This window comes from Diprion similis, chromosome 4, assembly GCF_021155765.1.
Source record: "Diprion similis isolate iyDipSimi1 chromosome 4, iyDipSimi1.1, whole genome shotgun sequence".
NCBI classification, from domain to species: Eukaryota; Metazoa; Arthropoda; class Insecta; order Hymenoptera; family Diprionidae; genus Diprion; species Diprion similis.
Window position 1 is genome coordinate 13,724,901 of NC_060108.1, and position 14,480 is coordinate 13,739,380.

The window sequence follows — 14,480 nt, forward strand, 5'->3', positions numbered from 1 at the left end:
ACTGCCGTTAATATTATTGGACTATATTATGGTTAGCATAAACAAGAATAAATGTCTTTCAAAACGGTTAGAAGATAAAAGAAATTTAAAGCAAAATATAAGAACGAATTGAAACGAAATTATAAAGATTATAAGTACGTGAAGAGAATATATCAATCCATAAAATTGATTCGGTGGTGCAGAATGAAACCAATATTCAGGGGTGTTGGACATCGCGGATGCAACAGAAGTATTAATAAGTAAAAGATTAGAAAGTTCAGAACATAGAATGCCAAACTATAGGATCGTCAGAATTCCTCTCAATAATAAAGCAACCTACACAGATCCGCGATTTTACTGTTCTAGGTTTTGACCTTTTTATACTCAGTCTTTCTGTATTTCGGTCTACCATACGGTATGCAATTGTCTCTGCTCCAACTCCCACACTTCTTAATTCTCCGAATAAATTTTTCACGTCAATGAAATCTCGATATTCTGGTCCTCCAATCAATCAGCAATTCTAGTTTTTCCCCCTGCTGGTCAGGAACTACGATCGGAATAGGTGAGCACCTCCAAGGCGGATCAACACTTGGCTGAATTGAACAGATCTAAAGTGTTCCGTTTAGTTCTCAAACACTGTCCATCCGCAATTTCTCTCAGCGATACCTCTCGAAGTTCGTCGAAAGTGGAAGTTATGCACTGCTCGCAGGTTTTCTCTTCCTTCTCACCCCCGTCGCAGTAACGAGACAAACGTATCGTCCTGAGCCATACAGAGTGTTTGGGTGGAATGCCGCCCTACATGAACCAGGACAAGACGCTGGTCGCGCCAAAACGGATGTTTCCACGTGTACCGATGCGTGTTCCGATATCCTCCTCCTCCACCTCCTGCTCCTCATCCTCCTCCTCCTCCTCTTCTTACTCTTCCTTCATTTGTGACCTTTCGGTTCAACCCCTCGGCGCTCCAATCTGCGCTGCGTTGCGCGTTCGATCGAGCTTCCAATTTCCACCTGAGAGGATAGGCGTGTATTTGAAGCGTAAAGGGAAACACGTACCTACCTACAGCTGCGAACGGAAATTGGGGATTTTCGTTTTTCGTCTGCCTTACTCTCGGCTGTTATTCGAACTCTCCATCGTATGTTTCTTAATTGGCAGGCTAGTTACTCCACCTCGTCGTTACCTTCGTTTCGTTTCTCTGTGTCATTGCAGATTCTAACTCTCGTTTTCGTTTCGTTTTTTTCTTTTTCCCCCTTTTCGGTGGTTGTTTTCCGACATTTTCTTCAAGCTAATATCACAGAACCTTCCACTGAACCAAAAGCAGTCTTCGCAAAAGCCTTTGATGTATAAATAATGAAGTGCTGTATATATATATACTCGTATATTGTACATGTATATGTATATAAAAATACGAATACATATGTACGAGTAGAATTGTGTGTACGGAAAACTTTTACAGTATACGGCAATATGCTGGCAAAGTTGGAGAGAAAAATATAAAAGTTTCAGGGGAAAATGTTTCTCAAAATAAGAAGGTAAGCTCACTGTTTCTTTTTTTGGTTATTTTTTTTTTTTTTGTTTGTTTTTGTTTTTGTTCTTATTTATTTTTCTTTTTCTACTTCTTCGTCCTTACGATTTCAATAAAAAATCATTTCCGTAGTAAACAACTCTCCCGATATATGTATAACGTGAATTTATATTTTTGCTGTATACATGTTTTTGATAGAAATTTTCAATACGTGGAGTAGAGAAGTTTTTTTTTTCTTCTCTCTTTTCTTTTTTTTTTCTCGAGATCGTTAACGTGCGAATGAATATTGAAAAAAATTTATCGTTACCCGCAATTAACGTTTCACGGCAATTAAAACTGTAGGTACATACCGCAACATGAATATAGAAAATTGATGGACATTTTTTGCACCACTGTTAGCACTTTTTTGCTTTGAATCTTGTTTACAGTATTTTAGATGATAAAACGAAGTCGTAACCGTCAGTTGGAGGGGTGCTTGAGTAATTGATGCACGGACACCGTCCACCCCATACATTATATCTTCACGCGTATGCGAGTGAGTGTGTGAGCGTGTCTGTGGGGGGAGGGGGGTGTTTGTGCGTAGGTATAGATATGGGCAAGGCGATCCTTGCTGTTTGCCGAAAGGTTAATCCTCTCTCTAGCCTCTAGCCCCTGTGACACTTTGCGCAGCACGCATTTATCGCCCTGCAGGTCGACCTACAGATCCGTGTATTACATACCTATATACATAGGTACAACCATTCTCGTAGGTGGTAACCAGTAGGTACGTGTATACGTACGAATGTATATTATATATATAGATATAGATATATAACCTTTCGAGGCGAATTAATTCGCGCGTCAATGAGGGTCGGCGTCGATCGACGACCCCCTCCTCGATTTTCACTCCTCTAATTATACATTTTCCCTCTTTCACCTTTGCTGTCCAAATGAAATATATATATATATATATAGCTATACCTATATGTATGTAAAATACATAAGCCTAGGTATGTATTTGGAACAGCATGTATGTTTTATACAATGTATATTGCGAACGATTTAATTGATTTATAATTATTCGTTAGAATCGCGATCGTTCCTAGATCGATATACAGGTATCTATACTATAATACGCCTACGTATTGTATGGATGATGAACGGGCAACGTGTGACGCATCGAAAATGTAAAGAGAGGCACACGCTGATGTGGGAGATAATAAAAAGAGACAGGAAGAAGTAAAAAAAAAAAAAAAGAAAACGTTGAACCGTGACTTTTTCATGTCATTTCACCCCCGTCCGCAACGCGATCGCCTGAGAACACGAATTATGTTCGGACACGTATAACGCATATAAAATAAAATATGTATAACGTGCATACACACGTATAGAGGGTATAAAAGTGGGGTAAAAAAATGCTGGCCTTTCACATTTTTTCCCGTGTACTATCTAAATATCGTGTCAGGGTTTGTTGTCTTTGGTTGTCTTCTCGATAGATATATGAAACGGGAAATAAAAATTTAGGAATAATTACCAGGTTTTTTTATACACACATGTATATGTATACCTATACTTATATATTCGTACGTAGCGATGGCGCTGAAAAGTGCAAGGTATAAAATAATGAGATTGACTTCTGCCGCATGCCGCGCTATCTAAACTTCTATTGGTGTTGGGATTCGGGGTATATTATTATATAATTGTGTGGTGACAACATTATATGTATGTAGTGAATAAGTATCACATGGGTATTGCATATGTAATTTATTTATACACCGGGTGATTATTCCGATTTTTTATCGTTTTCTTTTAGTTTTTTTTTTTTTTTTAGTTTTTTTTTCAACATTTGTCAAGAGAACAAAAAAAGCAATGCATAGTATACATCTATACACTATTATCGAATTGAGATTTGCAAACGGTGAAAATAGTTTTATTTTATTTTTTTTTTGTCAATTTTCAAAGTACATTAAATATATCCTCGATTTTCTTCAGCCATCCCCAAAAAATAAATACAAGATTTATTCAAATCCGGAATCACCATCTGGTATATATATATATATACATGTATATGTATATACCTATGTACATATCGAACGATGCGGTGTCGTTGTTTGTGAACCAAGTTAAAAATACCACCCCCGGATGCCCGCCCTCGAATCGACGATGTAAAAAGTGAAATATCGGATTCGGTGAGTGCCTCAACTTTTCCTAAAGCTTTGAAAGAACGAAAAACGAGTTTCTTGAAAATTTCTGTCCAAATTTTATCACTCCCTTCCATTAAGTTATTACCCTATATATGTCTATCTATATATACTATTTACTTCTTACATCAAACCTGTGTCTAAAAGAAAATTGCCCAATTTTGGCGAAAAGTATTTCAAAAGAAGAAGCATAAATGTATCGAGGTAAAAAAAAAAATTTCATCTTTTTTCTACAAAGTGGAAAGTTTTAATCCGGGCAATTAACCCTGAAAGGGTTTTAGCCCTAATGCCGCATATATTGAAAATGATCAGGTGAGGGGAAGGGTCGGGCAAGGCAAGGCGAGGCGAGGCGAGGCGGGGCGGAAATCCGGATGGTGGTTGAAATAAATTGGCCACCCCGTGATAAGTGGCGACTAATCCTATGATGCTTGGTTATACGCTTATAAAAACGTTTATATAACCGATGATAAATAAGTGTGTATAATGCCATTTGTCTCGTTACATCGTCTTTAACAATAATAATAATAATAATAATATAAATAATAACAATATGCAATATGGGAATGATGTGAATATGCTTGCGGGATGTACATAGTATATTTATATTCGGGTATGAAATAATAATAATAATAATAATAATAATAATGTGGCTTTGCTGCCGCTTGCAACAGCTACGTCATAAACTTTAATTCTACCTACTTGCACCTCTATACAGGCGGAAGCGATCAATCTCGCATACCGTTTCCGCTGATAATTCTGCGTACTTACCATCTTGATGTCACTAATTGTTGCAATGCTTCGTACAAACAGGTTAACCCGGACAATGGCTGGCCCATCTAAGGGCAAAAACAACACAGCCCCTTAATGAGTTAAGCTACGGCATAGTGTGGATTCTGGATAATTCAGAGGGCGCGTGGAAGGGGGGGGGAGGAGTGGGAGGGGGGTGGGGGTGGGGGTAGAGGGGCAACATTTTTATTTTCACAGATATCAACCATCATATGTATGTATATAGGTGGCGACACAGGTGAACGATGACAACTTCATACGGATCACATGACGTATCATGTATGTGTAATAGGGTTTTACGTCAATGATGCATGTCGAAGATTTTTCTCTCTTCGTTTTATTTCTCATTCTTTGCCTCATGATCGTTAGATTTTCGTCCCGGATGATCGTTTTCGATAATTCGCTCGTGCTCGCTCGGATATAAATTTAAACAGGATAAAAATAACTGGCGTAAAGTAATTAATTACAGGTTAATCGAATTACTGTTGGTTGAAAAAAAATAATCTGATCGATACCGATTGAATTCACTGTTTTATTATTAGTATTTTTGTTTGTTTTTTTTTTTTTTAAATTTTTTAATTGTTTTTTCGACACGTGCCTGATTAGGTCGGATTGGCATTAGAGAGGAAAAAAATAAAAATTATTCCGTGAGACGTAATTAGAATTTACCGAATTGCAGGGAATACACGGTGGGCGAAGTTTTTACAGGGTGCAGAACCTTCTGAAAAACTCATTTCGGTACAAATATTGAAAACAAATATTTACTATCGACAACCCCGGAGATGAAACTCGCTGTATCCGTTGAATGTTTAAAGAAAATACTCTTGACTCGATTTCTCGAGCATCGACTGACTTCAAACATTATTTAAAATTCCGGATAACTGGAATGACCAAGTCTTGCATATCTTATCGTTGGAAAAAAAAGTAACGGAGAAATAACTTGCTCGTTATTTTTTATTTACCGAGATACGCATCGCGACTTTTTCAAAAATTCACACCCGAAACATGGAGACGAACAAATTGCTTCAAATATTTCGACATTTTTATCGACAAGAATCGGTTTGTTTTTTTTTCGGAATTATTTACCCTAATTTATTGCTACGATAACTTGATAGATTTTGATGAAAACCAATTCAGTGTTTCCTTAGCTTGGGAATAGATTTATGAAAAAACAAGTTCCAATTAAGTGAATTAACGGCTCTTTGAACTGCGGTAATTGCGTCTATTCTCATTTCAAATTTTTCTTCATCTCAACTTCGATAATCATATCTCAGATCGATCAAGTTTTGCGGTGAACAAAGAAAAGAAATAAATCATCGAGTTAATGAAATTCTGAAAATGTTTTTAAAAAAATGGACACTTTGATCGCGTTGGTTACTTTTCAGTTTTTTTTTGTTTTTTTTTTTTCTCTTTTTGTGTTTTTCACTCATATTTTTGTTTCACACAACATGTAAACACATTTTCCAGTTTCTTACACGCATATACGCACACACCACCTGGCACATGGCCTTCCACTTCAATTAATAAAGTAGCAAAAAGTCGCAAAGTTACGTAATTCCGTAGCCCGATTGTTGTTTTTTTTTTCCCTCTTTCTCTCTCTCTCTCTCTCTCTCTTTCTCTCTCTCTCTTTCTCTCTCTCGCTATCTCTTTCTTATTCTTGGAATAAAAATAATTATGACGACTGTGACAGTGACGATGCTGATGTCAAATATACATGAACAAGTTATCGTTAAAAATTTATATTTATATGCCCGAATGAATTATCGAGCCTATTATAAACAATAAGGCATAATTTCACACATCGGTGTTACTTTGGTGGTTACGTTTTATAACCATAACGATAATCGTTCGTTTTAATTTCCGATCAATTATACAGGAACACGTATGTTTCTGTTATTACCCCATTTAATAACGAATTAAAAATGAAAAAAAAAAAAAACATTCAATCCAGTAATCTACGATCCATATGTAATATATATATATATATATATATCGACGGACATATGACCCCGTATAAAATAGTAGCGTATTATAGGTATACCAAGTTGTAAAACTTTACCAATAAATATGAACATGTGTGTATATTATACAACAGATACGGAGAGTATGCGTATAATAAATTACATACGCGGTTATATACGTTTTGGAATGATTAACGGGTGAAGGAGGAGGAAAATGTAGGAAAAAAAAAATAAATAAAAAAATTGACAAAAAAAATGCGGAAAGAAAAAAAAAAAAAAAAAAAATCGTTTCCGCATCGCTGCGCAGCAAGGGCTTAGTGTAATTTAGGAAGTAACACACTTTCATCGCTTCTTTCTTCATTTATTTATTCATATATATTTTTTTTTCTCTTCCATTCCTTTACTTATCTTTGCCGCCTTATTATTGTTATTATTTTACTCATTTTTTTTTTTCTCTTTCTTTCTTTCTTTCTTCTCCCTCAAGGTTCCAACGAGAAGGGCTAAAATGTCTGAATGAATTATTCAGAAAAGTTTGCCATCTCCGTTGACAAGGCTTGAGCCTGTTTCTCCCCCAGTTTGTATCTCGGGCCAAATATCACGCATAATATTGTATTCGAAGAAATAATTTACACCCAGGAGCCGGAATTTCGAACGATGGAATTATTTCACGCTGGTATAGGGTATATAGATAACGACACTTTGTATACACGTATTTCGAAAGATATAAGGGGTAGTGCTCATTTAAGGCGTTGACGAATTTTTTCGGGTTACCCCAGAAATCAAATGCAAATAATTTAAAAAAAAAAATAATTATAATAATAATAATAATTACTGCCTGCAACCACCAGACCCGACAGGGTCATGTGCCCAGAAGCCAATTTCTGGCTTGTGGGGAGGCAAAGGAGGAGATAAATCAGGAACCATCAATATGACAAGGAAAACTGCAGAAAACCATAATTTGACCAAATGATTGTGAAATTTTTTTAGATTCATATCTCAGTTCTAACCCCTCTTGCCAGTCGGGTGGATTTTCCCCATTTAAAATGCACTTCTTTCGAACACATTTTCGGTGTATATTTTATTTTGAGAGTAAAAATGTTGAAAAAAATCTGCAACTGCGAGATTTCAGCGGATATTAGAGTGCTACTAACTGAGAAAAAAAATTGACATTATCATACCAGGTAATCTAGACGAATTGCACTTTCTCTGAATGAAAAAACGTCAGATTTCAAGGGTGTGCAATTCGTCGAGATTGCTTGGTATGGTGATGTGAATTTTTTCTCAAATAGTAGGACTAATGCCCATTAAAACCTTGGAGTTACAGATTTTTTTTAACGTAGTTACTCCTACAATAAAATATATACTTAGAATGTGTCCGAAACAGGTGCATTTTAAATGGGGAAAGCCACCCTTTTGACGGGAAGGGTTAGAGTTGAGACATGAATCTTCGAGTCATTTGAAGTTGATTTGGGGGGTGGCACGGAAAAAATTCGTCAACACCCTGAACAAGGTCCACCATATTTAGATTTCGTGCAGAGGTACAACCGATTAACCGATTCGAGACAAGTCTACGGATCCAAGGGCTCCGAAATCGACTCCTTTTCAATCCATCGTTTGAGCAATTAAATTTATCATGAATTTCTGTCCGTAGGATCGCAGAAGGAGAAAGACGAGCCTAGGATATCGTGGATAAAAATATATGCCGCATATCGCGAGAAGCCGACTTATCGTCTTGGCCTGCAAACCGGATTCCCACCCTCCGATTATCGACGACATATTCAATCTGGACTGTTTTTCCCCGGACGAGAAACGATAAAAATTTGAATAAGTAGATAGATCGTAATACCCCCAGCACGCGTGTTTCGCTAAAATTGAAATTCAATAACGTGGAAAGCGTGATTTTTCGCGCGCATTATGTACCTACAATATAACGTTATATACTCGTAAATAAAGAGGCTCAACGGCTTCAAGTATACGTAACGTCTTAATAACGGTACAAAAGATAACAGTATATAAATATAAGGGTAGATTGTGCGCGGTAAAACCGCGCCTCCGTATAAAACGGAGCCGTGAGCGGAGCACAATTATAATCACCGTGCGTACGTGCTGCACACACGGGAAATAAATTTTGCATCATTTACCGCGGGATGAAAAAAATAGGCGGCCGCGTCGGCGGTGGCCGGGGTTGAACAATGCAATTATGGGGGGTGAAAGATGAAAGGAGAGAGAGGGAGAAAGGGAGAGGGAAAATGCCGGGGTCGCGTATCGAGCGCTTCTTTGGCGAGGGCTGGTGTTGGAAAGTGGGTGGAAAAGAGGTGAGGAGGGGAGGGAATTGTCGCCATTTAAATCACGGCACGGCTCCCGGCCTCTCGCCACCTTCCCTTTCCCTCCCTCTTCTTTCCTCTATTACACAACTCCACCTTGAGCAAAAACCCAGGGATCTCGACGAAACGTGGTGTGTAAAACCGTAAGATTTTAATCGGTTTATCGGTACGATGAGACCCGGCTGCTCCACGCAGCGTCGACGTGTCCTTAAGCTCGTTTAAAGCCAGGACACGCCGCAAGGGATGAAGGGCGGGTCGCGCCTCACACGTCCTGTGCATGCATCGAACTAGTATCACGGATCTCAATCACGCCGCTTCGTCAGGCTGCAGTGAAAGCCTCCGAAACAAGGGAAAGATTAGCCCGCCGTGAAGGGTGGCGGGCAAAAGGGGGATGGAAGGAGATAAGTCTAGGCGAGGCGAGGCCAGGCAAGGCTCGAGGTGGCCAACGATAAGTGGCGCTAACGATGTGCCAGGAAAGAGAGTGCCGTGAAAAGGCAAAAGGCGAAGAAGCCGAAGAAGGCCGCCCTTCGGACGGACGCCCGGACGCCCGCACGGCCAAGTCTCTTCAGGAAGAGAGTATAAGGCGCGTCTGATGTTCGAAAGATAAGCCATTTTTATCTCATAGTCGGCCCCCACCCCCTCCCCCTCCCCTTCCTTCGTTCCCAACCCCCCTTATCCTTTCAGAGCGCGCGCGTTATATTCTCCGCAAAAAGTTTCGAGCCCATCCCCCTTCCCCCGCCACGACCCGTTCGAACCCTCGGCTTCTCGACGTGTTACAGATGATGAAACTGGACAGGCCACGCCACGCTGAGTCAACTTTGTGAATAAATTTTGAACCCCAATTAAAAATTTCATCTCAACTCACGTTAACTCCGGTATTATACCTACCTACCGTGAACTCGAGGTGAATGATCCGTGCGTAATTTTTTATATTTTTAGCCTTATTCATTTTTCCGCAACCCCTGCTCTTCGCACGTTACGTAGGGTCTACTCAGTATCCGAATCCATTACCTTATACCCGTTGAAAGTTGTGTTTTTAAATTTCGGCGGGATAACTCTCTGCACTCGGTTGTTCAGAGATTTTGGCACGGGTACTACTTGAAAAGTTGAGTTTATGAGGTTGAAGTTAGTAACGTTACTGTGCCACAGTTCATGTTTAGGATAAATCGTTACTTCGGACTTTTAGTATTGTCTGATATTTAACAAATCCTGATAAACAATATTCACTGATATTTGGAAAAGTCAACTTCTTGAAACTCGTTCGAAAATTGCAGAATAATTACTTATTTTTTACCTGATGTTCGTTGCGTTAACGATACTAACTTCAGCCTGTTTCGAGCTTCCGTTAATTCATCGTCGCGATACAAAGTTTGAATTACGACCGGCACAAAGGACTCTACGGTCACCCTTGATCGCACTTAACGCTCGGCATTCCTCCGACAAAAGGATTTCAGAACTGCGATAATCTCCGGAGTCGGATCCTCAAAGTAACCGAGGACTTCATCCGGCACCTGTTTGGCATTCGGTACAACAGCTACCTGCTGATTCGCTGTCCTATTTTCACCGACAGATCAGTATCAAACGAATTTTGGCGGTTGGACGTTCCACGTGTATGTACGTATACCGTCCATTGCTCTCTTTGACATGCTTACGGTCGAATAGCCACTAAATTTCACTCGTTCCAGTCTCGTTTTTGATCCTTCCTTTGCCCGATGTTTCACCTCGACATCCGCCAAGTGTTCCGACGTCTGTCCGTAGCATTGATGGCGGTATTTTTGAGTTGAGACGGCGAAGTGTCCTCTTCGTGAAGAAAGCTCGAAGCTGACTTTTAGGGAAATCGAATAGATGCCTGATAAGAGGGAAACTGATCGGGCATTGATATGGAAGCAGGTTATCGCGGAAGCCGTAACCAATCCCGATCGGAACCTTAGCATTCCGCGGGTCTTCCGTAACGAATATTTGCCGGGAAAACTGGCTTGAGAAAATCATTTGGCCCGGTGTCTCGCAGACGACGACGACGTGTGCTGGAAACGACCTGAACTCGGGCAAAAGCTTCCCGGAATGCTGGTGTAATTCGTGTGTGTATCCACTTGCCGGTACGCTATCTTCTCGCCGGCTCTTTGAGACAGGAAAAGGAGATCGGTTTTCCCGTAGCGTACCTTACACACAGCGTGTCGTTGAAAAAGATCAAAGGTACTTTCCGTACGGGAAACCTATTTATCGGACTAACCTACGGCTTAACGGTGTTATCGACATGACGTCGAAGGCTCGACGACCCGGCATATTTCCTCCGGACGCCGTACGTCCTGATCCTTGATCCCTGTCCTCATTCTTCCGAGTTTAAAGTCACCTCGAGTCACGTTACGCGGCGCGTGTCACTCGAGACTGGCGGATGGCTTATTTACATCCCAGCATCGAGGGGGACAACTTTTAAGGAATGGCGTGTCTCTGGAAATGTCTCTTCTCGTATAACCAGCCCGTTAAACCGGTTAGCTGCAATCAGGGCGAAAGTGGTTGTCGTAAGTCGCAGACCTCACTCGCTCACTCACTCACTCACTCAGCGTTCATCGGAGAGACCTGCATTTGCAATTTAGGTGTAAGACGCCATTCTGAAACGACCTCGCATCTGCCGCCTCAACAAATTTCAACTGATTATACTTGAAAATACTAATAAACTCCTCCGCGCGGTTATAATCTGAATATTTAATAAAGAAGAACAATTTATCTTACTCGAATTATCATACTTTCTTCAAAATTTTCCGACTCGCTCATGGCGTGCATGAGTTGGTTACCATTATATTACCTTCCAAGAAGTACCTAATCGGCAATTTCTTACCAACCGGTATCAATTCCTCGCCTTTTGCACGCAGTGCGAATCAGTCTCTGCCGAAAATAGAACGCGAATGGTCGAAATATATTTCAAAATCAGCGGTCAAAAGAAAACTTCTAATGTAATCAAACACCGCCAAGGCCTGGAATTACCTCGAGTCCTTTCTTCGACAGGAATGGACGATATTTCTCGTTGAAATTAGTTGGAGTATGAATGGTACGGTAGGTATTCTTGAAAACAAGCGAGAGAATTCGAGCCTGCAGGAGGCCGCGGCGGAATCGACGGGGCAGTTAAACGGAGGGTGGGGGTGGGGGTGGGGGTGAAAGGGCTCGTATAATCATCGCCGGCGATAATCAAACCGGCAATCTTCCATGCGGGTGTCATCCCGATCCTCGTAGAGAGCTCCTTCCCGCCCTTCAGGGTCCTCTTCTTTTTCCTCCCACCAGCGTCAAGCAAATTAGACTTTCCATTCCTTTCGCGACCCAGCCTGACCCGCGCACCCCTCAAGGACGTATCCTCCGTACACATGGGGCACATTCAATCTTTCCGGACGACATACCCTGGGATTGGAGTTACTTCCAAGTTCCAACGCGTCATCGTGCGAGCCGTCCCAGAAAGGTTAGCGAGCGCATGGGTCCCTTCTTTAATTCAGAACCCGTTGTCGCCATGTATTCAATTTCCTTTTTGCAGCCTCGTATTCTTCCACTCTCTCTCTCCCTCTCTTACTTTTTGCCGTTTTTTCTTCCCTTCCTCACTTCGCCTCTTCTTACTACACCCCTCATCGACGGACGAAGAAAACTGTGCTGACTAACTGCCGCCTCGTCGAACGAATCCTTCCTCCGACGGAAGAAAACTTGCGGAGACGTTACAACCCGGGAGTTATATAAACATGCAGGAGCTAACTCGCCGCGTTTTATGCATGTATACATATATACATATACATCGATGTATATATATCTATAAATGCATACGTACGTATATACGTATATACCACATCGGAATGCGGAGCAAAGAGGGAGAGAATTTTATTGCGAGATAAAATTGAATGCGAGGTTTTCATCTCAACCCTCACAAAAGGGGAAGAGGATGCTTTCTTTTTTTATTTCCACAAAAAAAAAAAAAGGAAGAAAAAAAGAAGGAAAGAAAAAAAAAGACACAGCCTCCAGGTTTGTAAGTGAATTATTACCCACATATATATGTATATATGTACACCTATAGGTATGTACGCACATACCAGAGTCGAAATGGCAAGCAGTCGAATTTCAGCGAGTAGCCCGAAGCGTAGGAAAGGAAATTACAGAATACCAAGGCTCAGATATACGGGGTGCTCTTCTGGCAATCGATGCCACTTGTTACGTTATTCGAAAGCTCAAACCCTGTAACGAAAATTCCCTCTCCCTGCAGGGCGTATCGAATGCTGTGGTAACGAAAATTACGGACCCACTGCCTGGTGACGAGGTATCGAGAGATGCGCGGCTCGGCTCGGCTCACACACAGAGAGAGAGAGAGTCGTAGACGCGTACGAGGACCCCTACGTGTGCCTTTATGTATGGGGAGTGAATATATTCGTTAATTATACGTCAGCACGTACCGATGCTCGCCCGAGACATGCGCAACAAAACGAATTAAGCCCCATCCATATTGAATTATCGGTTGGGGCGTCCCGGAATATGACGTCGAGCTATACCTACCTACAGAGCATAGTTCGCTTCGCAACGCTCTGGTCCGCGTGTATGGATTACTCGCGATCTGTTGCAGATACCAGAACCTGCTGACACACACGGGGTTCTAGTCGCGAAATTTTCGCCCGACACACTCCTCCGCGCACGCGCGAATCTCCATTCCTAGCGAATTAATCGAAGTAGGCCAAACCTTTGGAGAGGATGACTCGAAGGTGAGCCTGTTTCGACAAGGTTAAAATAGATTTTGAAAAATCTGTGAAACAACACCGTGACTTTTGGAAATTTTGAACGAAAAACCAAACTGATCGAGAGGATATGGGGGTTGGTATTATACCGTAGGTACTCGATGAATCCCCGTGGATAAGCAATTAGCATCGTTTTATATATAGCTTTTCCCCGTTTTCTCGGTCTGTTGCCTAACCGGATTGCATAAACGCGAGGAATTATCCGCTTCGAGAGATTCGGTTCCCTTCTCCTTTCCCCCGAAAAGAATTTTATCACACTCGGTATAAGGTAGGCAGATACTGCAGGTGAAATACAGACATAGGCCTAAATGAAATGGGTTCTGGAGCTGGGTTTGGGCATCTTCGCGGGTTCTGAAATTTAGTGTTTGGCGTATGGTCCAGGGCACGGGGGAAGACCGCTGCAAGCTTTCACCGTGAAAAAGAACACACAAACACACACAGAGGCGATATACCTGTAATATATCCAAAGGCTTGCGGTGTGTGTGTATGTGTGAGTGTGAGTGAGTACACAACTGGCTTAGAGTAGCTGTTGGGAGTCTCAAACCACGTGATCTATTGCTCAATTTTACCTACGCAACCCCTAGGCGCTAGTTTATTTACTGTGGCTCGTAAGGATCCGAACCCTTCGCAGGCGTGCTGCTTCTCCTCCCGCTCGGCTATGGTGCAGAGTCGCGTGTTCGTTTAACTTTATTTATACCCCATACCTCTCCGGTGAACCTGCCCTCACCAGATATGGACTCTCCTCCGAGTACCATTAAGGAAATCCCGTTTATTATATACCCTTTCCAAATACCCAATGGCGATGCGATTGCTGTTACTTGGTTTTTCCCCACTTCACACGGTCTCTATCACTCTTTCCCTCTCTGTCTCTCTTTTTTTTTTATACCTCCGTCAGTCCGTCAGTGCCAGGAATGAATTCGTTTCACCCCGCCTGAGTCTTCAGTCGCAGGCATTTTTTTTTATTCCTCAAA

The 14,480-nt window shown here is 41.4% G+C and overlaps 1 protein-coding gene across 4 annotated transcripts in view; it reads right to left on the bottom strand.

Annotated features, from left to right (window-relative positions):
* LOC124405408 (glutamate-gated chloride channel) overlaps positions 1-14,480 on the bottom strand; it is a 97,637-nt gene that overhangs the window by 28,149 nt on the left and 55,008 nt on the right. Inside the window, exon 4 of one of the 4 annotated variants that reach the window (XM_046880278.1) lies at positions 4,450-4,517. The exons of the other annotated variants lie outside the window; for them this stretch is intronic. Coding sequence (XP_046736234.1) covers positions 4,450-4,517 — 68 coding nt within the window. The remainder of the gene's footprint in view (positions 1-4,449; positions 4,518-14,480) is intronic. 4 annotated transcript variants of the gene reach the window in all.